This window comes from Podarcis raffonei, chromosome 2, assembly GCF_027172205.1.
Source record: "Podarcis raffonei isolate rPodRaf1 chromosome 2, rPodRaf1.pri, whole genome shotgun sequence".
In the NCBI taxonomy this organism is placed as follows: domain Eukaryota; kingdom Metazoa; phylum Chordata; class Lepidosauria; order Squamata; family Lacertidae; genus Podarcis; species Podarcis raffonei.
This window is the reverse complement of record NC_070603.1, coordinates 42,954,468-42,978,222: the sequence shown is the minus strand read 5'-3', so window position 1 is coordinate 42,978,222 and position 23,755 is coordinate 42,954,468. Positions and strand designations below refer to the sequence as shown.

The 23,755-nt window shown below is 41.7% G+C and overlaps 1 protein-coding gene across 11 annotated transcripts in view; it reads right to left on the bottom strand.

The window, feature by feature from the left end:
• WIZ (WIZ zinc finger) overlaps positions 1-23,755 on the bottom strand; it is a 55,966-nt gene that overhangs the window by 15,832 nt on the left and 16,379 nt on the right. For 9 of the 11 annotated variants that reach the window (XM_053376229.1, XM_053376232.1, XM_053376236.1 and 6 more), the window contains exons 3-5: positions 9,690-9,750; positions 5,173-7,721; positions 4,566-4,931 (exon numbers count right to left, since the gene is read on the bottom strand). In XM_053376229.1, the coding sequence (XP_053232204.1) occupies positions 4,566-4,931; positions 5,173-7,721; positions 9,690-9,750 (2,976 nt within the window). The remainder of the gene's footprint in view (positions 1-4,565; positions 4,932-5,172; positions 7,722-9,689; positions 9,751-23,755) is intronic. The other 2 variants (XM_053376231.1, XM_053376237.1) reach the window with 2 other exon arrangements.

Sequence of the window (23,755 nt, the reverse complement as noted above, 5' to 3'; positions counted from 1 at the left end):
TCATTGTGAGAATTGACACCCTCCCTGAAAAAAGAGGTAAAAATGTTTAATTGGCTTCGGTTAGATGAAATTATCTAAAACCAGAATTTAGGATCAGCATTAAGAATAGGAAGTCCAGATGATAAAATAAAAAATGACCAAGATGCTTTTAGCCCACATGCCACTCAAAACAAGGTCTATGCCTCTTTGGAATCTACAGACTTTGCACGAGTTAGAGACCCAGCCATCTATGTATGCAGATTTAGGGGATATCTGAAATACATGCCTCAAAATATATCCATGAAGGGTTTAGGTCACCGGGGGCTGAGGAGTAAGAAAGCATGACAGTTAAGTTTCATTGTACATGACCTTCCAGTGGTTGGCAAAAAAATGCAGAGATAGAGACAGAGTGACACAATGCTGGTCTGTGTTTTTGCCACACACAGAGGAGGGAAAGAATGGTTAAAATTCATTCTTTTTCTTTGCTAAGGTTACAACATGAATTTGAGCCTATGAACAATTAACTTCCAAAAAGAAGTGTCTTAATGTTGAACTTTCACAACGTCTATATTTGAAAACCTTCGCTATCTACAAACAAACAAATATACCCCACAAGAAACCACTTCTAAAGAAGAGGAACATTGTTCCCCATGTTTCTAGGGTATATATACACTCTGGGCATGTATTAGGAATCCAATGAACAGTTTATCCCGAGATTTATAATGAATTGGTTAATCCAAATGGGAGATTTCCCCAGACTTCCAAATTACATAAAAGCCTGCCAGAAATCTAATCAACCAATGCTACTTGCTTAAATAATAATAAAAAATTATCTTGTTCTTTGTGGTGTTGCTTGGCTTAGTAAGGCCTTGAAAATATAGAGATGTCTGTATTTTATGGATACAGATAAATTAGAGAGAGCATAAAGTTCAGTGGAGTCCTACTCATAATATTTTAAAGCAAAAAGGCATTTGCATTAAGATAATGATTTGTAAAGGATGAGCTATAATTTTCTAATTGCAGGCTAGCATTGGTTTCAAACTAGATCTCCATTTTGCCTACAGAAAACCCAACTGTTCAACATATTACTGAAAACTGAGCTGAAGAAGAGAATAAATTCCTAGTATTTTTCACGAGGAGAAGCAAAACATTCTAGAGTTGCTTTCTTCACTAACATCTTCCTAGTCACTTTAGTCTCACTGTATTTCCATATTTTACATAATAAAGCTATAATGTAACTGCTGTCTGAAAATGCTGCCATTTTTCTCTGTACTGTAGTCAGGTTAGGCTAAACTACTTTCTATATTGGCTGTCAGTATGCAGCAGAGTTACATCCTTCTTGTTCTTAGAGGATCATCTTCCACAACTGCTTATAGTAGTGAAAGCAGAAGCACCAGAAGGTTTTATATAAAGATATGTCCTCAGATGACCATGTTCCTGACTGGCAGATTTTATTTCTGATTACAGCTTCACTCTGAGGGAGGAATCAGCTTTTACAGGAGACAGAGCTGCAGCCACTCCTTCTTTGGCCTTCCCTCCTAATGCTGTGCATTCCAATTTACATCATCCTCAATTAGCATAGCCTAAGGTCAGGGATAGGGACAAGGGTGGCGTTGTGGGTTAAACCACAGAGCCTAGGACTTGCCGATCAGAAGGACGGCGGTTCGAATCCCCGCAACGGGGTGAGCTCTGGTTGCTTGGTCCCTGCTCCTGCCAACCTAGCAGTTCGAAAGCACATCAAAGTGCAAGTAGATAAATAGGTACCGCTCTGGTGGGAAGGTAAACAGCGTTTCCGTGCGCTGCTCTGGTTCGCCAGAAACGGCTTAGTCATGCTGACCACATGACCCGGAAGCTGTACGCCGGCTCCCTCGGCCAATAAAGCGAGATGAGCGCCGCAACCCCAGAGTCGGTCACGATTGGACCTAATGGTCAGGGGTCCCTTTACTTTTACCTTTAAGGTCAGGGATTAGGGGAGTTATAGTCCATCAATATCTGAAGAGCCACACATCTTTGACATACACAGATCTGAGAATCCCCTGGCCTTTGTCTAGCACCCAATACCTGTTCCTTTCATGATGTACAAATGCAACCACCTTTTGAGATGAAGACTTGCAAGTGCTTCCATCAAGGGAAGTTGTTGGAGGTTTTACTTTTTCTTTTTATATCATAGTGATCTTGGCACCACTGAATTCTGCAATCCTTCTTCCACAAATCAGGAAAAGGTTATGAAGCCATCCAGTAATTTTTTGGTCCATATTCCCTACCTTGTTTTCAGTACCCTTCTCTCTTACTAGAACTAGTAAGTACTTGTAAGTAATGCCAATTTAGCTGTTTTATTTCATTCCTGAATGCATCCAGAACGACAAGGCATCAAAGATTTCGTTCATGTCACTGCTAACCTTAATGCATTTGACTAGCAACAGAAATCCATGAATGTTTGGTTTCCCATAACACAGCATGATACTTTTCTGCAGTCAGCTTTCCATTACAGTCTCCACCATAATTTCCTACAGGCTGTATTGCTGTCCTCAGTACTGCAAGAATGTTAAGTAAACTGATAGGTAAATTAATAGGTATGTGCATGCTGATGATACCATATGCAGTTTCTGACAGTTGTTTGTGTGTTTAGGCAAATTTTCTAGCTATATGATGTCTCCACTTTGCAAAGCCAACTGCTGATTTTTCACAGTTCTTAGTATAGATTAACTCATAAGAGTTAGAAATGCACACCATTATTCCCATCCGTTGCTTTTTAGATAAAAACATTTATTTGCAGAAATGTCCATCTGGCAGCTTGTATATAATGAATGATATATTGAGGGCTAGTAAACATGTTAATTGATTATTTATTGCATTTATACCCTGCTCCTTTTCTAAAGGGTAACTTACTTAGGGCTTCCAAGCAGTCTCTCATCCAGGCAGCTCACAGGGCAAGAACTGCTTGACTGTGGATAGGCATTATGTGCCTACAGACCATTCCTGAAGCCAAACATATAACTTTTCTTCATTTCACAGTGTAGCAATGCCTGCAAAATTCCTTTTGAATCTGCCATTTGGCATTCCTTGCATTTGCTAAATGCCATTCCACAGATAGGAGGACTTGTATCGGCTCCTTAACACCAAGGCCACTTTGTGGCAATGCACACTCACACCTTTTTCTTTAGACTTCAGTAAACCGCATAGACAAGATGGGATTTGGGATCAGAAATACATTCCAAGTCCTATAGAAGAAACTATGCAGAAATCTATTTTCTACCTTAGTTAGTATTACAGACCACAAATATGTCACTTGCTAAATACCATGCGCCTACAGTGTAATAGTATCCATCAATTCTTCAAACCAATGAACGAAATTCAGACTACTGGCCGAAAGTGGTTTAATACTGCTGGTTATATAAAGGTTAAAGAATACAAAATAACAGGAATGGGATGGAGATTGAAAGTAATTATACCCTTGTAGAACTGTGTATGTGAAGCGGTTTATCGTTTAAGTAACATCCATGACAACTTTGTTATAGTCTCTTTCTGCCCCATGAAAGTTTTTCCAGTGAGAAAACCTCAGAACCACGCCCAGAGTAGACAAACTGTACAGACAAAAATCTAATAGTAAGAACCTAAGTTGTCACAGTTAGAAATGGGGGTAGCCCAAGTCAGAATAGGCTGGCCTGAAATGTAGCTGAATGGCAAGGATAGGACATGGCAACATGATGTATTTTCCTATTTGTTTTAGATTTAGATCAGATTTTGAGGCAACTTCATATTATGACTGGAGAAAATAACTGAACACTTCCTACAACAGATGGGAGAGAGATTAGTCATTACTTTTGATCTGCAGTCTACTTGTTCATCAGGGGTGCAAAACCTGAGCACCCAGTTATGACTGGCTGCTTAAAAAATTGGTCTGGTGATTTGCCTAGGAGGTCAGGAAGAAAAATGTTACCCAACTCATATGCATTCCTATGTGGTCCTGGTTAACACATCCACTTCCCATAGAATCAATCCTCTCACTTAACAAACTATCATTATTTATTTTCTCTTCTATCCCCCCCACCTTTTATACATTCTCCTTTGACTCAATCTTTTTCTGCTCTGTTCCTCTTTCATCTTCACTTCCACCCAATATTTTTCTCATTCCCACCCACACACCAGTTTTAGGCTTTGACACTTTCATTTCCTACTCTTTGCTCCCACACTTTTTTATTGAGACATGTGTGTGTTTATATATACGCTCCTTTATCTCCAAAAGCCTTCCCTGAAGTAGGACTTAGACCAGTCTATGACTTCTGGGAAGACTTGGGCCGCTGCATGACATCTCAATTAGACACTCAACACATTAATGGAAGGAAAGATGGACATCAGAATCCATCCTCTCCCTGGAACATCCAGATGTCTTCCTCTCCATGGGCTCCTGGGAAATGTCTGAATCCTGTGTTTTACTTCTGCTTATCACTATAGTTCATAATAATCACCATCACTTCCTTCAGGTTGTTCTGTAAAGGTTATCACCAGGGAGGGTTAAGGAGGTAGCATGCTTACTAAGATTAGTACTGTTTCCAGGATGCATGTAAAATTCTGAAACTGCTTACCATCTCTGAAGGGCTGCATGGGCTCATCTCCCCAGGAAGGAGGGAACGGGGAGAAAGGTGATTGTGAAATGCTGCATTCAGATATGGGGGTCGTGCTTTTGCAGGGCCCAAACCCAAGCATCTCTCTCTCCTGATTTGGCGATGAAGGATCTGTTCCTAGTGCAGACTGAAGCATAGGGTATTCTGATGAATTGGCTAGTAGCTCCTTCAAAATGTTAATTGGTGAGATGGTGAGCTCCCAGTTAGTGATTCCAAAATCCCTCAGGTGAGCTCGGGCATGGCTGGATAATCCTGCACGTGTGTCAAAGCCAGCCCCACAGAATTCACATCTCATTAAACTGAAAGTACTTGGATCAAAGTTTGCAACTGTGAAAGAGAGGATAATAATCAGTGTCATATTAAAACATAAAGAACAGGCAATAAATGCTTTCAAAGAACCCCCACTAGATAACGATTTTTTTAAAAAAAACCCAAACTATGAAAACTAGACATTGCAAAGATGCTATAACATCTATTGTTGAGAGGGAAAATATGGGAACATACATACCCATCTTCAAGGAATGAAAAATATTAGAAAAATTGAAAAAATTATAAATTGAATACATACTACCTTTTTTCTTCTTCTTTTGGAAGGAAAATTTTTGCTCAATAGCTTTCACTTCTTCTGCAGAGATGAAGTGACGGACATTGTAGCTCACACCCACCCTGTTCAGGTGGCCCCGCACGTGATTGGCTAGGCCAATCCCATTGTGGAACCTGTCAGGACAGTACGGGCATTTCCTCTCCTCATTCTTCAGCATCAATGAATCTGCATCCAGAAGATCATCCAGTTCTAAGGAGCTTTCTAAAGAGGAATCTAATAGGAAGACGCCTAAGGGAAGGGATTCATCCATTCCAAACTCTTGGGAAGGAGGCAACATCTTTTTCTTGAGAATCTTCATCTTGGGCCGCTTCATCTTTCTGGGATAAATATTAATCTCATCAACAAGAACAATGGGAACCATGTGACGTAACTGATGCTGCTGCCCCGCTGATGCTATTGGATAATCTGTTGCCTTCAAAGTGCCCCTGAAATTCCTTTTGAGGTCCAAAGCAGATTGAGGAATAGCAACAGGCCTGAAATATCTATTCTCTGCTAACTCTATTTCTGTTGCTAAAGGGAATTCTTCTTCCATACTCCTAATATCGCTTATGGGTAACCATTTGTGCTGGAGTTCCTCCGGCTCACCTGGGTGGCTTTTGGCATTCTCTCTCTCAGACTCAAGTGGCGGTGCTGTGCTTTTATTCCTTATTTGTTTCAGGGCATGCGGAGAATAAGCTTTCACTGAGGTAAGAGTAGACAAGATCTTATGTGAAGAGCTATAGGGAGCTCGTTTCCTAGCCCGAAACCCGGGCATTGGGATTTCTTTTTTATTAGTGCCATTGCTTTTATTAAGTCTCTGGTGGCCCACTGTGAAGCCATGAGGGGATTCATAGTGGGACGTGGTTTCACAGTGGGACTGGGGGAAATGTCTGCCTGCTTTGCTCAAATAATCAGTTTCTGGAAATCGGCCTGACCTGCTAGGGCTGTAAGCATCCCTACTAGTTCCAGGCTGGTTTACATCTGCTTCAAAAGACTCCGTGTTCCAGGACAAGTGGGAATGAGCATATTTCATGTGTTCTTTTAAAATGTTTTCATTTGGGGCTGGAAAGCTGCAAAGCATGCAAGTGCTAAGACCTTTGTTGCTACTGTGTGCATGCGCCACTTGAGGTACATGATCATTTGGCCTGAAATGTCTACTATATATGTTGTGCATGGAGCTGTCCCGTGGATCACTACCACTGGAACTGCCAAACAAGTTCACATTCTTCAAACTTTGATCTTTCCTCTCCTTGACATGCATCTTTGCATGTTGGACAAACACCTTAGAGGAGTTGGTTCCAAACACACACTTTGGGCACTGTAGCCTGGCATCACGGCCTTCATCTGGGAATTCATTCAGCTTCTGAATTTCCTCAATGATTTTTTCTCTGGACTCCTGATGGAGTCTCCTGTGCTGCTCTAGAGAACCAATGTCCCCAAAAGCCCATCCACATTCACTACAGGTCAACTGACACTGACCTCCAATGCCCTCTCTGCTTTCATCCAGCCCTAGTCCCCTGTTATGCTGAAGCATATGGTCCATCAAATGTTCCTTCATCTTAAAATAGATGCTGCATTCAATGCATGTGTACACAGCTGGGTCCTCTTCCTGCACTGCGCCATCTTTCCCCTGCTCCTCCACCAGGGCATTGCACATATAGGGTCTTGTGTCATCATAGGTGCTGCAAGAAGGAGATTCCACAGACCGCAGAGGAACACGTTCCGAAACATCTCCGGCATTAGCAGTCCAAGCATGTTTGCGGACAGAAAGGTCTGTGGCTGTCTGATGCCCTGACATCTGTAATGCCCACTCAGCAGTGTTCGCAGAACTTACTTCGGCTAAATCGGAGTCCATTGCCTGCCCCTTCCTGGGGGAGAGTGCACTCTCAACAGTCCTTGCTTTACTTGCGTGAGGATTTTGCATTTTTCTAAATACTGGCAGAGCTAACAAAGAAGCTTCTCGTGCAGACTGTCCCCTAACGGCCAGGTTTGTTGCTACATCTGTTGGCTTATTTACATTTCTGTAGGGAGGCCTTAGCCCCTCATTGTGCTCAGAAAGCCAGTCAAGCCTCCGAAAGCCCTTCTTTCCCAACCCTTGCCTTTTGTCTAAGTGCTCTTTGCTGAAGGCTTCTAGCTGCTTTGGTTCATTGCTATGGTGTCTTTCATCCCCACTAACAGTCTGTGCTCCAGGAGGGGGTGGTGAAATTTCCACTGATGCTTTGCCAGGGTCTAACGGCTGAAGCTCCCCTTCTAGATCATCCGTATTCCTTTGCACAGTTTTTATAATGTTAGGTTCCATTGCAGAAGTGGGTTCCTTTGGATAATAATTATTTTTCCGTGCTGCTTCCTTGGAGCTTGCTAAATCCTTCAAACCAGGGAGTCTTTCTAAAGTGCTTTCTTCTTTGGAGACACTACCCATTGTCTCCCGTGTAGAGCAATCCCACAAGGCAGTCGTGCTTCTTTGATCTGCTGAGCCCCTAGATTTTGCTCTGTAACAGCCTTTCCTGGATTTTAAACGGTCTTCTGCCTTGGTGCTGAAAAGAACAGTCAACAAAAATCAGCTAAAGGAAATGTATTGAATTGTTGCTCTAAAAAGATATATGCATTTATAATCATGAACTATTTATTGACTCTTAAGTCACAGCTGAGATCATGCATTCTACACAGCCCTCCCTTTGCTGCTGCATGGAAAACTGGTGTGCATGCAACATTTCAAATGCCTGTATACATCTCCCTGTGCACTTCCACCACTCAAACAACAACATTCTCAGATGAATCATTCCTCTTCACAAAAGGCAACACAACACCTCAAAGCCCTACTCTATCAGCTCAACCTGCTGGTGGCTACTGCCATTTGGATCCCCTTCTCTTAGCACTTTCACCTCAGTAGCTATTCTATCTGGCTACTATGTAACCAGAAAGTTTTTGAATTAAAATTGGGAGAATTTTGTATTAAAATTGGGAGAATTTCTGAATTCTCCTATTTCACCCTCATTATATATCTTTCTCTTTTCATAGTATGGCCTTTATATTTTAAACCGGAAGGCAGAGACTGTGACAATTTTAATTTTTTGTACCTCTCAGAGCCAATCTTAGTCACTTTATCATCATAAAGAGACTTTGTATATCTTTCTAACTAGATAATGCTATCTAAAGTTTACATTGTCCCTTCATAACCAGCCCATTTCTACTATTGTTCAATTATCCAAAAGAAACCTTTCATTTCCAGCACTGGCAACAGCCTTAATTTTGCTAAGTGACTATGTAGTACTTGCCATTGGGTCATGAGCCATATTCATTAGCAGTGTTTTTTGTTGCTGTTGTTTTCTACCATTTACCTCATTAAAGAGATATAAAACTTGCCATGATGGTTCTGGAGCAAAGTCACAGGGCCAAACTACAAGTTATGTTAAACATGCTTGTCACTTCCCAGATTCTTTTTTTTTAGAAAAAGCAGCTGTACAGCAGGTTTGTTTTCTAACTCTCTTTTCTCCATGCCTTTTCGGACAAAAAAAAACCTGTTCTCCCCATCTGTTATTGGCTGCCCAAAAGCACTACTGCAATAAACACTACTTTTGAGGTGCTTCACAGTCCAGATCCAGATTAGAGCCTCACACTTCTACATTTTCTGGGGGAGGGGGAAGAAAATGCCCAGCGCTAACCATGATTTTAAAAATGTTTGGTTAACGTAACATGCCCCTTGGATCTGAAGCTGTCCCACCTCCTAGCCATTGTTCCATCATCGTTTTACTTTTTGTACTTTCAATTTACACCACTGAATCTCTGCACTCATTCATTTTAGACTCCTTGCGCCTTTTGGGTGCTAACTTCTTTCAGCAGAAGCTATGTTTGGATTGTTTTCTCTCTGGGCTAAAGTAAAAACAGACTTGTCTGAAATGAACTATACACTTCATCGGAATTCCATAATGCAAGTACTTTCTACATCTTCCTTGGCCAAGGTCATCCCAGATGGCAGGGAAAGAAAACAAGAGCACTTAATGGAGCTAACATATCCTCTGCCAAGCCCAAAGAACAATGAAGAGTAGAGAAATCTGATAATGAATGGTTGAAGCTTCATGCAACATAAAGGCCTAGAGACTGAGCTCACACTGCAGTCTTATGTGCCTTTGCTAGGCAACAAGTCTCACTGATATATCAGATTTTATTTTCAAGTTTGTTTGCTTGTTATGTTTATAACCATCTGCTCATTCTTCAGCGTTGAATAGTCCCAGGATCAATAATCAAGTGGCAGGTATATGTTCTATCAATTGATCCAATGACCTGAACAGCAAGCTTCTCTGACTTGACTATGACCCACTTCAAAACAAGAACCCAGGGAAATTTTCCAGGAAGGATTACATGAGTGAAGGCACACATGTTATATTGAATGGTATTATACTAAGCTTGATGTTGCAATACAAATGAAAGACCTTGGGAACTGGCCCACAGAGATTAAAAATGCCAAGCCCTGTAATTCTTCCTCTAGCAATTTCAACACTTACCAGGCTTCCTTCTTGCGAGTTGTGTTTGAGACAACAGCACAAGGAGAAGGATTGGGCTCATCTGCAAGAAAGAAAAGGTAGCATCATATGCCTGACTTGTGCAGCATACCGGGGCTTCAAGTGTACTTTACAAAACATGTAACGTTATAGCTATAAAGCTTTCCAAGCAGCTAAACCCACCCAGTTTGTGTCCCTTCCTCAGGGCGGGTTTGGATTAGTATGGGATTTCTAACCCACACTGTTTAATCCCAAGCACCAACAATTTGATATATAATCATTCTAGCAGTTAAGCAGTTTAAAATGAAACAAGATAGATGTAAAATAAAGCATGTCCAAGAATCCATCTTATAAGTAGTAAAAAAACAAACACCCATTCTAGTGCCTTAGTATCAAAATACAAATTTGCTTCCTCTGCAAAGTGAGATAATTTCAACTGAAGCAAAAGGGAGTCTCTCTCTCTCTCTCCCCCTCCTCATCCCACACAAACTGCAAGTGCAGATGGCCAGATCCGAATCAATATCATAGCTGTGGACAAACGGTTAAAGTCACCCTACCCACCAACCCACCAACACCACCTCTTGAGCCAGACTGGACCACCACACTGGAAATTTGTGTTTCCACACTGGAAAGTTGGCTCTCTTTTGTGCAGAAAACAGGAGTGGGTGTGAGAGACACACAGCCCTGCTTACAGCTCATAACACATGGAGGGTGTGCTAAAGCTCACATTATGATAGTATATCTTGACCTGCTAGATCTGCAATGAATGCCCACACTCAGGCACTTCCAGTTCTGTGTGGAATGCAGGCTTGATTCATCCCAATCTTCTGTTAGGTTGGCAAAAGGAAGCAGCCACCAATATCTGGCCAAAGCTTCCACTGAACCCTTTCTTTTGTTAGAATCCATACACAGCTCTAGGACCCAATTCTATGCCAAAGTGCAATGTAATCTGGTTTAATTCTACAAAATTCCCAGCAAGATGGTCTGCAGTGGGAAACTGTGTGTTGCTGAAGCCACAGTGCATAGGATGGCGCTTTATACCAAGTCATACTATTGGTCTGTTTAGCCTATTATTGTCTACACTAACTGGCAGCAGCTCTCCTGGATTTCAGGCAGGAGTCTCTTCCAGCCTTACTTGGAGGTCCCAGGGGCTGAACATGGAATCTTCTCCGTCTAAATCAGATGCTCTACTGCTGAGCTATGGCTCTTTCCCTAAAGAGTCCTTTCCTTGCCAGAACCTGACTGCTTATGAAATGGCTTAAGGAGAGGAACTTCAGAAGTCACATACTGTACTAACTAAAGGTGGTTTAAACATGATTCAGGAATTGAACTTGGCATGTATATTTCATACCCATTTTGTCCCCAAATGGTGGAGCATCAGGATTTTCACTAACTTTCAACTGATAATTTAACAATACCTGGATGTTAGTCACATAAAATGGAGATGATACTGCAAACAGAACCAATTTAATAAATGCAGAACTCAGAAGCACTAGGGTTATAACACTAAGGCCCAAACTACACATGATGTTGAATATGTGTTTCACATTTAATGGACAGGGCTTTGTTTTGTTTTTCAACAAATAGCATGTGTGTGGGGGGGATTATTGGGATCACAGATTGGGAGTTTAACCCTTTCTACCCCTGCTGTAATTCTAAGAAAAGTTGCTCTCTGACGCTGTTATTTATTTTGACAGGGATCAAGTGCTGGGGAGAAAAAGAGTTGGGAGTTTGGCCATAACTCAGCAGAGGTTTTTGCTGAGGCAATTTCTACAGTTTTGAGAGTACCAGCAGGTGGAAGGAATGGTGGCATCTTGCTGACATACATTGCTACAAATAAAAATATTGTTAATATGTGGCTCTACAGGGAAGAGGCGCATTTGGCAAAATGCCAGAGCTTGCAGGGTCAACCAAGTGCTACTGGAGAGCACAGGACAGGAGTATCAGGTTGAAACTGAAAAAGCCTGAATCTGCGCCGTCCATTTTTGTGACTGAGTCTTTGTACATTCCTTCCTGCACCTGAATGCCTTCATGGACTGGAAATGCAATGGCATCCCGGTTATATCAGGCATTGTTTACATTTGTAGTGCAATGAACATGAAAGAGAAGAAAATAAAACAGCAGGTTTCGTATTCGTACTAACTGTAGGCAAGCTTTACAATTCAATGTGATATTCACTTGCAATGATCCTAGGAAGGAAAAGTTGCCCCTGCCAATCCAGGCCGAAGACAGATATAGCATTTTATCAGTGTGAGTTTGCCTTCAGGCCAGCTTCTCAGCTTGCCTGGTATACACACGTAACACATATCAGCAAGTCAAACAGAAAGTTCAACCTTGCCAGTTATGCTTCATGTGGGCTATTCCCTTAAAAAAAGAAGCTGCACATACAGATAAAAGAGAGATCAAAGATTTAAAAAAAAACCCAAACCAATAGCAAAACTAATCTGAGAATTGGGAAGGAGGTGTGTACAAGGCAATCAGTGGCAGCCAGAGATGAATCTTCCACACTTAAACGGAAATACTTTGAACAACTGCAGAATGGAACACTTTTCCAAAACCTGTCCCAGGAGAAACGGTTATGTTTGGACTGAACAGACCGAGTGCTCTCCCACTAGTCTGAGGACATACAAAGAGTTCTTTTGGACCAGATTAAAAGCCTATCTATCTAGTCCAGCATTCTCTTCTTGCTGTGGCCAACCAGATGTCCATGGGAAACCCACAAGCAGGACATGCGTGCAACAAATGTGCATATAATACATATATCTTCACTGTCAGACTTTGATTCAGGATGCACTGCCATGTTGTAACTTGGATGGAAGCATATCTTTTTCCAAACAGCCTCTGCTTCAATACGCCCGTGAGAGAGAATGAAAGACTCTATTATACACCATCTTCAAGCCAAGACATGGAGTATCTCCAGATTTCTGTTACAAACCTGATGGAAATCCAGGCCAAAAGAGATAAGACCTCTGAAGTTTTAGAACACTGCCTGTCCAAAAGTTCTTCACATTTTTTAAGAGTGTTTTGCAAGACAGCAAAAAAATGAAATGCTGGTGGACAAACAGCAGGGTCCTGTTTGTTCAGGGGAAAAAGATACCAAGTAGGCTAGTTTCACTTGAAAGGGAGAAAAGAAGCTGGAGAGAACTGCAATCTTTATAAAGGGACAAAGAAAGGTAAATTTTGAAGTATTAAAAATATGGAGCTGTTAAGGAAAAAGCAGTAGAAGTACAGATAAAGAGAGAAGGACAATGGCAGAGGTGGATCTTAGGAATTCTTTTGTTCATGAGAGCTCTAGCATTTCTATTTTTAGAAACCATCTCCTTTAGAGGAAAAACAGAACGATTTATCTTCTTACTGATGAGCACAAAACTGTACTCGGTGCTGCAAGACCTCATTTCTTGGAAACAGCAAGAGATGAGGGATTTTAATGTCTTGATCTTAGAGGCGAACATTTTAACCTCTCTGGTAATCCAAAATAAACTTTGCTTCTGAATATTCAAGAATGGGAGTCGTGGGTTTTTAGAAAAACAACACACACACACACACACAGCGCAGGCAGCAGATTTTCCCTTTAATCACAGCCACAGTTTCAAAGCTAGAAAGCATCCTCATAATCTAAATAGTACAATCTGATCCGTTTTTTCAATGAAAGAATAGATATAGCAATCGAGTTTTTAAAATGATGCAGAAGTGCTACTTATCTGCCATCTTATCTGCCATTATATTGGTGTATGCTTTACTGTTTTTTGTGAACCATGTAACAGCTACAGTCCTCCAACTGACCTCTCCTCTAGTCTGCTCTGATGCTTAGCACAAACCACCCTGCCAGGCCTACATCAGGTTCATAGTCTTGAGCTTTTCATAAGATCCAGAGCTGTGTTGCTTAAGAAAATAATTGGTAATCCTTATATTCTTTTCAAAAGACAATAACGCATCAAACAATTCCAAGTTTACCTTCCTCTAATCAAGAAAAACAGCCTGCACTGCACTGCAGGGGGTTGGACTAGATGACCCTAGAGTCCCTTTCCAACTCCACAATTCTACAATTTTATGATTCTTAGGCATATTTTTTGAAAATAAAATTACTAAAGCCAACTTTAATACTGATATATGAAGGATCAGGATTGAGGTTTATGGAAAGCTCATTGGACATGAATTACCTTATTACATGAAGATACAGTGGTACCTCGGGTTACATACGCTTCAGGTTACATACACCTCAGGTTACAGACTCCGCTAACCCAGAAATAATACCTCGGGTTAAGAGCTTTGCTTCAGGATGAGAACAGAAATCATGCTCCGGCGGCGCAGCAGCAGTGGGAGGCCCCATTAGCTAAAGTGGTGCTTCAGGTTAAGTATAGTTTCAGGTTAAGAACGGACCTCCGGAACGAATTAAGTACCACTGTACATGAATTACTATGCCTTGAACATAAAAAAATAAATAAATATTTGGATAACATATGTTAAGAGCATAAAATGTAAAACACTGGTTAAATGCTCAAAAGAATTGGCCTTACTGTCCTTCTTCCATAAGATAGATTTTATTATTTTAAAAGATTTATAAACTGTTCACATTATAAAATATCAGAGCGGATGGCAACAGAGAGATCACATCCAAGCCTAACAGGGACTTTGGAAAACTACCCCAGAAGATCAAACTAGATGACATCAACAATTTTGTGTGTTTGAATACAGGACAGGCCCAATGGCATGGAAAGAGGGGTGGGAGGGAGAATCTGGTTTTTAAAGCAATGAAGGGGGGGGAATGAATGAACACTGCTGAATCCTCACCCCACCAAAACACAGAGCTTACCACCCTGCACTGTCCCTTTGGAAACTTTTCTCCCAGCAGAATTTCCAGCATTAGAAGTTGCCCTCGCTAAGAGAAAAGTGTTTGAGGAGAGAAGCCACAGCTCCTTCAGCCACTTGCTCCTTCTCCTTTTACGACTAGACCCCCTGTTTCTATGTGACTGAAGCCGTTCCAGGTTTAAAAGTACAGAACGGCTGCTGTCACATCTAGTTCGGCCTAATCTATCATTTGCTGGGCATATCAGCATGATCTTCTTTAAGGGAATCTGCTGCTGCACCATATCATTTGTTGCTGTTAGTAATAACAAAATGCCTCTATAGCGGCAGCATTCTGTCTTTTCCTTTTTACGTATAAAAGTAGAGGAGGCGATAGATTAAGGACTCAGAGTAGTCATTTGGCATCCACTCTTCCCCCCCCCAAGCTTTTATAAATTCTGCAGGACATTTCCCCCCCTCCCCCGCAATGGCTTTCCTCAAGTGCAATCTGACAATATGCCATTCATTCCAAGAGATTTAGCCTTAATGAAAAAAAACCTTTTCCATAAATCACGAGGAAAAGTCAAGTATTACGCTGCAAGTAAAACAATTTTATTAGTTATCAGGAAAAAGGTGTCGTGACTTCAAATGTGATAAATACTATATTTATATAGCCAGCAACAGCACAAGCAATTATAGATAACCTAGAAAACTACAGTCTCAAAAATGGGGTCATAGAAATGGGATACATTTCAAATGTATAGTACTGGACATGTCACCAGCACAAACACATTTTTAACAAATGTTGTAGAAAGAAAGAAAGAAAGAAAGAAAGAAAGAAAGGGCAGTTCACAGACCCATGTATGTCATTTGACATTCACTAACTCAGTTTATTGTGTAAAAGAAAAAAGAGCCATGTTTAGGCAATAGAAAAGCTCTGTAATGGATTCAGTGAAATATTTCTGGTCTGTGGGGCCCTGTGTACTGCCCTTTTGGGGAACTCTATTCACCTAAATACACGTGACTGTGTCCAAAAATACGATGGAGCTAAATGCAAAAAAATGAGTTAATTAGTAACATGGGTTATCTTTTCCTGAGTCCAGATTGTCTGGTGTGCTGTTTTTTAAAACTAAACAAAACAGGCCACAAGAAGATCTGGTGTAAAGGTATAAAGACAAGGCTCTTGGCAATTGGCTTACTAAAAAGGAAAATGTGCAGGTAATGTTCTATCCAATCAAAGCATGGCACATTTGGACCAGGAAGACTTAATTCAGAATTATGAGCCTCAGAAATAAATAGCATGAGCAGGCACAAAATTTATCTGTCTCCCTAATGGGGAATCTCTGCTTGTATTTAACAGGATGATTCCACAACAGTAACTTCAGCCTGAAATATAAACTCATTGGGTTTTATCCAATGCTAGTACTATTCAGAGTAGACACCATGAAATTAATGATCATGACTAACTTAGGTCCATTAATTCCAATGAGCCTACTCTGAGTAGGATCCACCATTGGATTGGGGGGGGGGTCACGCTACTCAATGTTTCACTCAGCAGTGAATATGACCACTTAACTATCCCTAACATGAGGGGCAAGCAGTTGACAACATCACTTCTGATTTATCCAGAAGACCAATCAAAGTGTGCTTCTAGCTACATTTCAGTTGGGCAGTTGCACTATTCCTAATTCAAAGGTAACTTCTAACCCACTACTTCAAGGGGCTTACAAACAGTAAACAACTAAATGGTAAAAAAAACCCAAAAAACCGAAATCCAATAAAATACAACAAAGCCATACAGGCAGGGACAAGACTATGGATGTTATATGCCAAAGCTTAAGACAAGGAAAGTACGATATTTCTACAATTATTAAAATATAGGTTTATGCCTTTGGTTACTTCTTGTAAACTGCTGTAAACACAAGCCCTTTATCTAAATGTAAATGCACCTTAGAGAGGTAATTAGGGTGCAATGCACAGATAAACTGTGCAGAGGTGTGACTCCCCTTCCATGCCACCACAAGGGGCAAAAGTCCTTGCAAACCCCAGATACACACAGCTGCCATGCAACCAACTGATGCTGGAGTACAGTGGTACCTCGGGTTAAGTACTTAATTCGTTCCAGAGGTCTGTACTTAACATGAAACTGTTCTTAACCTGAAGCACCACTTTAGCTAATGGGGCCTCCTGCTGCTGCTGTGCCGCCGGAGCACGATTTCTGTTCTCATCCTGAAGCAAAGTTCTTAACCTGAAGCACTATTTCTGGGTTAGCGGAGTCTGTAACCTGAAGCGTATGTAACCTGAGGTACCACTGTACTCTGAACAGCTCCTGGCTAGGCATTAAGATGGAATGGGCTTGTGGCCATCCGGCTGGAAGCCATAGCTATTGATTCCACCAGTCCCTGCAATTTTGCCACCGGTTACAACAGGTATCTGTGCTTCACAGTGTCCCGACCTCAAGTAAACTCAGGATTTGACAGAATGGAGGAAATTAAACATAAGCATATCAATGGCACACTGCAGCTCTGAATGGCTGAGTTGCAGATCTTGTCCCTGGGTACTTTGAATGCCAAAATAACTTTGATATGAAACTCAAGAACTTCCTCAAGGCCCTTCCTAAAGCCTTTGGGCAATATGTTTACAAGCCTTCTTGCAAATACATAATAAAATAAAAATAATGCAGGCATGGAGAAAGAAGAGTTAGTATCTGTCATTCTAAACATCACAAATACTACGACCCAACAGAGGCCTGCAACATTTGCACAGCAACAGAGCAATCATGCTAGGAATTAATGTTCTATCTGAAGGGAGGCTTTGCAAAATATTGTGTTTCAAGTGCTGGGATAATATGACATTCCATGATGGAAAAACACAGACTAGAGGGAAGAGATGTGGACCTGTGTGCAATGAATAAACGACAACAATGTGCATTTATTATGTAATAAGTTGCTTGTGAAGAAAAGTTCTGACTCTGGTGTTTGGCTGGAGCCGTACCAATTACTTTTTTGCTGAAAGAAACCAGCTAGATGTGGCACTGCTGTGGCGTTCTTTGGAGAATATCAGATCACATCACTTAAAATCTAATGAAGCAAACCAACTTCCATTTAATTAAGGGCTTATATCATCCACTAGGGACGCAGGTGGCACTGTGGGTTAAACCACAGAGCCTAGGACTTGCCGATCAGAAGGTCGGTGGTTCGAATCCCCGCGACGGGGTAAGCTCCTGTTGCTCGGTCCCTGCTCCTGCTAATCTAGAAGTTCAAAAGCATGAAGTGCAAGTAGATAAATAGGTACCGCTCCGGCGGGAAGGTAAACGGCGTTTCCGTGCGCTGTTCTGGTTCACCAGAAGCGGCTTAGTCATGCTGGCCACATGACCCAGAAGCTGTATGCTGGCTCCCTCGGCCAATAAAGCGAGATGAGTGCCACAACCCCAGAGTCGGCCACGACTGGATCTAATGGTCAGGGGTCCCTTTACCTTTTATCATCCACTAACAAGTGAAGTATCATTTGTTTGTTTGTTTTTCAATGTTTTCTAATATTTCTTACCCATTCTTCACCATAGTTTCGCGGGAGGTGGGGTAGAGGTAGAACAATTCAGTGGTACCTCTGGATGCAAACGGGATCCGTTCCAGAGCCCCGTTCGCATCCTGAGCAGAATGCATCCCGCGTCTGCGGGTCGTGATTCGTTGCTTCTGCGCATGACGTCATTTTGAGCATCTGCGAAACCCGGAAGTAACCCTTTATGGTACTTCCAGGTCGCCGCGGGACGCAACCTGAAAAGATTTAACCTGAAGCGTCTTTAACCCGAGGTATGACTGTATTTGTTACAATTACAAAAACAAGAAAACCCATTCCAACAGAACAGAACAACATAAATTCAGCAAAAGTGGTGTGTCCCACAAAACAAAATATCTTCAATGTCAAAGACCAGGGTAAAGAGGTGCAGTGAAAGCTACACAATGAAGGTGCTAGACATACCTCTGTGGGAAAGGAGTGCCACAGTTTAGGGGATGCCACAGTGAAAGCCCTCTCCCAGGCCATATATTCTGCCCTTCTGAGAGTGACTGAACTCCCATGAGAGCCCCTTCTGTATATCTTAAAGGGTCTGTAGGGCTGGAAGGGGTGGGGTTGCCATATTTCAAAAAGTAAAAATCTGAACAAAGTTTGGGAAAGCTGTTGAGCGACATGGGTTGCCATACATCTGGATTTCCCCCAGACACAGTTTATGACTGCATAATGGTCTTTCAGATATTTGTGGCCTACATCTTTTATCCACCAGGTGAATGTACAATTTAGATAATTACTAGGATCTTGTCTGTCCATTATTTCTGTTTTAAAGGAATACTTTACATCAGATCACTTTCCATTCGCTTGGCTGGGGGTGGGGGGTGGAGTCATGTGTACAAGGGTTGATTTCTTTCTGGTTCCTCATCTTGGAGAAACTTCCCTGCTACTCTCTAATGTGCAGACTTGTCTAGTTGCCTAAAATGGATCATTGGAAAAAAAGAGAAGTGTCCAGAGGTCTTCTGCAGAACCAGAATGCTGTTGGAGTAGTAGGTACACTGCAGGTTTCCATTATGACCGACCATAAAGAATGCTTCTGATGAGAGCACTATCAAACCAGTCTGGCGCTTAGGTTTCAAATGACAGAGAAATCCCTCAAGCAGTCAGGTTAAATGCAGGATGAATGTTCATTGTTGTATAACTGCACCACAAACAAATCAGAATGAATGCTCAATAAAAACCAAATTTACTGCTGTGTCAGCTTTATATGAGCAAATCAGTGTGAATTCTTAATAAATAGGTAATCTATTCCTCACTCTTCTTTTCTCAATTTCCCTCTCTCTCTCAGTCTTTCAACATTCTGTGCTACTGACTTATTACTGGGCTGTTTAGGAGTCGTCATCCCCTCAGATTTTTTTTGTATATTTGGGCTACTTCAAGTCTGTGACAGTACTTCTCCTGTGCACAAACATGGGAAGGCTCAGGTTGGTAGTAGTATACTGATTAGGCACTCAGAATTGTACTGACAAATCATAAACACAACAACAGCAACCATGTCTCCCCCCCCCCCTAAAAAAACACACCACATGGGAACATGGGGACAGGTGTTTGTAAAAAGCACAAGCTAGGCTTGGTGCCAAGTATCCGGTCAGCAACTTTTGTTAATTCAGGTTTTTAGCTATAACAGCACACCTTTCCTGCCTAAGGGAGAGTGCAAAGAGAAAAGCCAGAAGGCAAGAGTAGACAACTACCCTGATTAAGTAAGATCTAAATGCTCGGGAGGGACGCGGGTGGCGCTGTGGGTTAAACCACAGAGCCTAGGATTTGCCGATCAGAAGGTCGGCGGTTCTAATCCCCGCGACGGGGTGAGCTCCCGTTGCTCGGGTCCCTGCTCCTGCCAACCTAGCAGTTCAAAAGCACGCCAAAGTGCAAGTAGGCGTTTCCTGGTGCTGCTCTGGTTCATCAGAAGCGGCTTAGTCATGTTGGCCACATGACCCGGAAAAACTGTCTGCGGACAAACACCGGCTCCCTCGGCCGGTAAAACGAGATGAGTGCCGCAACCCCAGAGTTGTCTGTGACTGGACCTAACGGTCAGGGGTCCCTTTACCTTTCAAATGCTTATGACCGCAGAAGCATCTGAAATGCTGCAGACCACAAAGAAAATCCAAATTGCATGGTTTTTCTGGGGGTAACAGCGATGGCAAAGGCACTATATTTCTGACCAAATATGAGTATTTAGCATTTGCATGAAGTACTTATTCTCTGAGCGTATCTGGACATCCTCAGGCCAAACTCTATTTTGCAAAGGTGATTAAAGGAGACACATATCCAAATAATCATTCAAAATGTGCTCTAGCTACATTTTGCCATTTGCTGAGACAATGGCATCATTTATAGGCCAAGCAAAATGGATGGAGGAGATTGGGTAAGGGAGGAACAGGCTTACAGCAGGGTAAGAAGCCTTGCCAAGGTTGGGGCAGGATTGGGATTTGTTTTTAAATTGCAGGCTGTGTACTTCAGCCCTAGAAGTGGGGAACACTCAGACATAACAAAAATCTACAAAGTCAGGAGAAAATCTTCAACAAAAAGGCGACGCAAGCACTTTTACAAAGCAAAATGAAACTAAAAGTGTAGACAAAATAGTGAGGGGAGGCATTAGATGAACTTGTGCTACATTCATTTGTAAAGTCAAGGTCACAATCCAACAGCTGTCTACAATTCTTGTTCGATGGCAGTTTACACATCACTAGTTGTCTGATGGGGGTAGAAAGAAAAAGATTGAAGAAAATGCAGTACCGGGAAAATATAATTTCCCCACAGAAGCGTTCTTTGCGGGAGGACACCTGGATCCTATACAACAACTAATGTAAGAAACCACTTTCAATTCACCTCAAAAAACTGGATAAGCCTTGAGATTTGAAGATTTAACAGGTCACAACATCTCTGGAATGTGCATGTCTGGAATTACAGAAGAAACCTATTTGCCTGGTGTTATAGGTCAGAAGTCAAGGCATTCTGAGTTAGGGTTTCCTGAAAGTGTTGGCCTTCAAAAATACTGGTGGGTATTTCGTCTCTCTGCTGAATTAACTTTTTTCTATAAGTAGAGCTAAAATTCGGTCAAGATAATTTTTCTAAATGTCATGAAATGCATGCAAAAAAGCTATTACCAAAAGGTCATCCAGTAGTGTAGTTGCATCACCATAAGGATTTTTAAAGATATAAGTCTTGCAGAAAATCAGAAATGTTTGTATTAATCAGAAATGTGCCAGATATATGCAACTAAAAGCTTTTAAAAGGGATGAGGAGATTGAGCATGACTTGCAGTGATTTTGATGGTATCTTGGCTGTCTCTGAGTGCCGATCCAGGTCATTGAGCCTGAGCTTCCACAGCCATGGCCCAGTAGATATGTTCTATGCTTATGAAAATATTTAATTCTCTTGCTAACTATGCAGTTTTAAATGTATACTTTATACTTGACTTCTTTTAGTAATGTTTTCTTTTGATTTTTTTGATTATCTTTGCTGTGTTAGATGTGCATTCTGTAGTTGGCCTCCTTTGCAATGTTTTATTTTGAAATCTTTAAGATAATATTTTAGTTTTCTATTAATTATGTTGCCTTGAATGTATACTTTCATGTTTTGATGAGTTGTTAGCCGCTTTGAGTTTTTTTTCATAAAAATATAAAGTGGTATAAACATGAAATGAATAAACATGAAACGAATAGAAAACATCCTGGCCCTCACTGACAAGTGACAGTCAAAGAAATCACACTCCCAGCTCTGTTTCTTTCAAAGTCATAAATCAGATTGGTACATAGGCAAGGCACTGGTTACAAGGTTTAGCAGGTGCAAGGAAATTATAGCGACATGGTTAAGCACCGGCTAAGACTTTGATCCAACAAGCAATGTGCCCCTTGCCTCTTCCTTTTGAACAGCAAGGTGAACACAGTTCTTAGCACAGCAAACAGCTGCAGTCCTGGGACAGGGTAAGTAAATGGGCACTCAGATTCCTATGAGTGGGTTGGGCCTTCAAAGCTTGTCTGTGCTGGCATCTCCATGGAGGCAGAAAAGGAGTCGGCACCAGCACAGCATCTGACTTATTCTCAGTCGCTTCCATAGAAGGGGGAAGCTCTTCACTGACAGGAGGTGGCACCAAAGGCAGCTCCACAATAGGAGAAGTCTGACGAGAGGCATCAGATTCCACAGGGGAGGAACACTTCCTTGCCAACCCAGCTGATATCTCCTCTGGATCCAGATGCTTACTCTTTGGATCACGGGCCCCTTCCTTGTATTATGACATTTTTGGGAGCACAATTTTGCTTCCTCCAACCTGCTGGGACCCTCCCTGGGTCATCAAGCTCCAAGTCCCCAAACTCCTTCCATTCTTTCATAGGATTGAACCATCCCCTCCATAACATCTTGGTGGAGCTCATTAAACACAAACTGTTAAAACACGGTTACGAGTGCTACTGCATGCATTATAAATATACAACGCTATTGCAATCATGCAGTCATTCCTACTGAACTATGATTCCAGCTTGATGGGTCTACCGTTCATCTTCTCACACTGATCACAAACTTGGCCGACACAGAAACCATTAGGTCTTGGGACACTGCACTAATCAATTGCAAGCTTAAATGCTTTATCATCTTTTGGTGGGGCTCCCTACCATTAATAATCAAGGCACGTCAAAACCACAAGTCCATTTCCAGGAGCTTCTGTGGTGTGCTGATGAGACATTGCTATGACCCCAATGAAAACAACACCACCACAATAGTGCCAGACATGGGGTACTTTAAGTGTGTGGGCAAACTGAACAACCAGATGCACAAATAATTAGTAACATCCCTTCTATCCACTGTCTCAGCCTACAGATCTCAAACTCCCTCACTGTTGGTTTTACAAAGCCTGTAAGATTTCAGAAATGGATCTGAAGATGTGGCCTAAATGTTAGGGGGCAGTTGCTTCACATTCTGGACCCCTAAGAATGCTTGCTTCAACATTCATTGGTCACCAACTTCAAGTGAACATTTTGGTGATTTTTGGCAACCAGAGCTCTCTCCATTTCCTGCTGCTCCACAGTAAAAGAGCACATCCTTTGTCAGATTTAAAACTTAAGCATAACAAACTCAGAAACATAATGGCAAGTTCCTCACAGAAGGAAGCTACAGATACAGCCGCTCAGAAGAAAGAGCTCTGAGTTTATGAAAGAGACCTTTGTGCGCTGACAGTCAGAGTCTTTAAGAGGCTGGCAGATCTGAAGCAGACTCAGTGTGACATCAGGATAAAAGCAAAAAAAGTTCTTTCAGGCAGCAGAACACATATTATAAGACCACTCTTTTCACTTCAGCAAGCTAACCTGAATACCTCCCTCACCATCAGATGGCAACTGAGACTCTTCTACTTTCACCTACTCCCACTGAGATCGTGTTTTGGAGGAGCAGATTTGCCACCAGTTTCTACAAGTCATTTCCTATGTTATTTGGGGAAAATGTGCAATCCAACCCTGGATCAGTATTGTTCACATTTGTCTGCCAACATAATAACAACTGTTTTAAATGACTCCCAAAGCTTTTACAAAATGAGCTTGGAGGGAGTCATCTCACGGCATCTTGTAATTCCAAGTATTTGTCTGAAATTAACTGGAGCAGAGGTGGTCACTCAACTGAATGACCATTTGAGTCTATAGAAAGGTAAAGCTGAGCCAAAATCTTTACTCTCAATCAACCTAGGGTGGAGGTGGTCAGAGGATATCAAATTCTACAGTAAATAGAACACA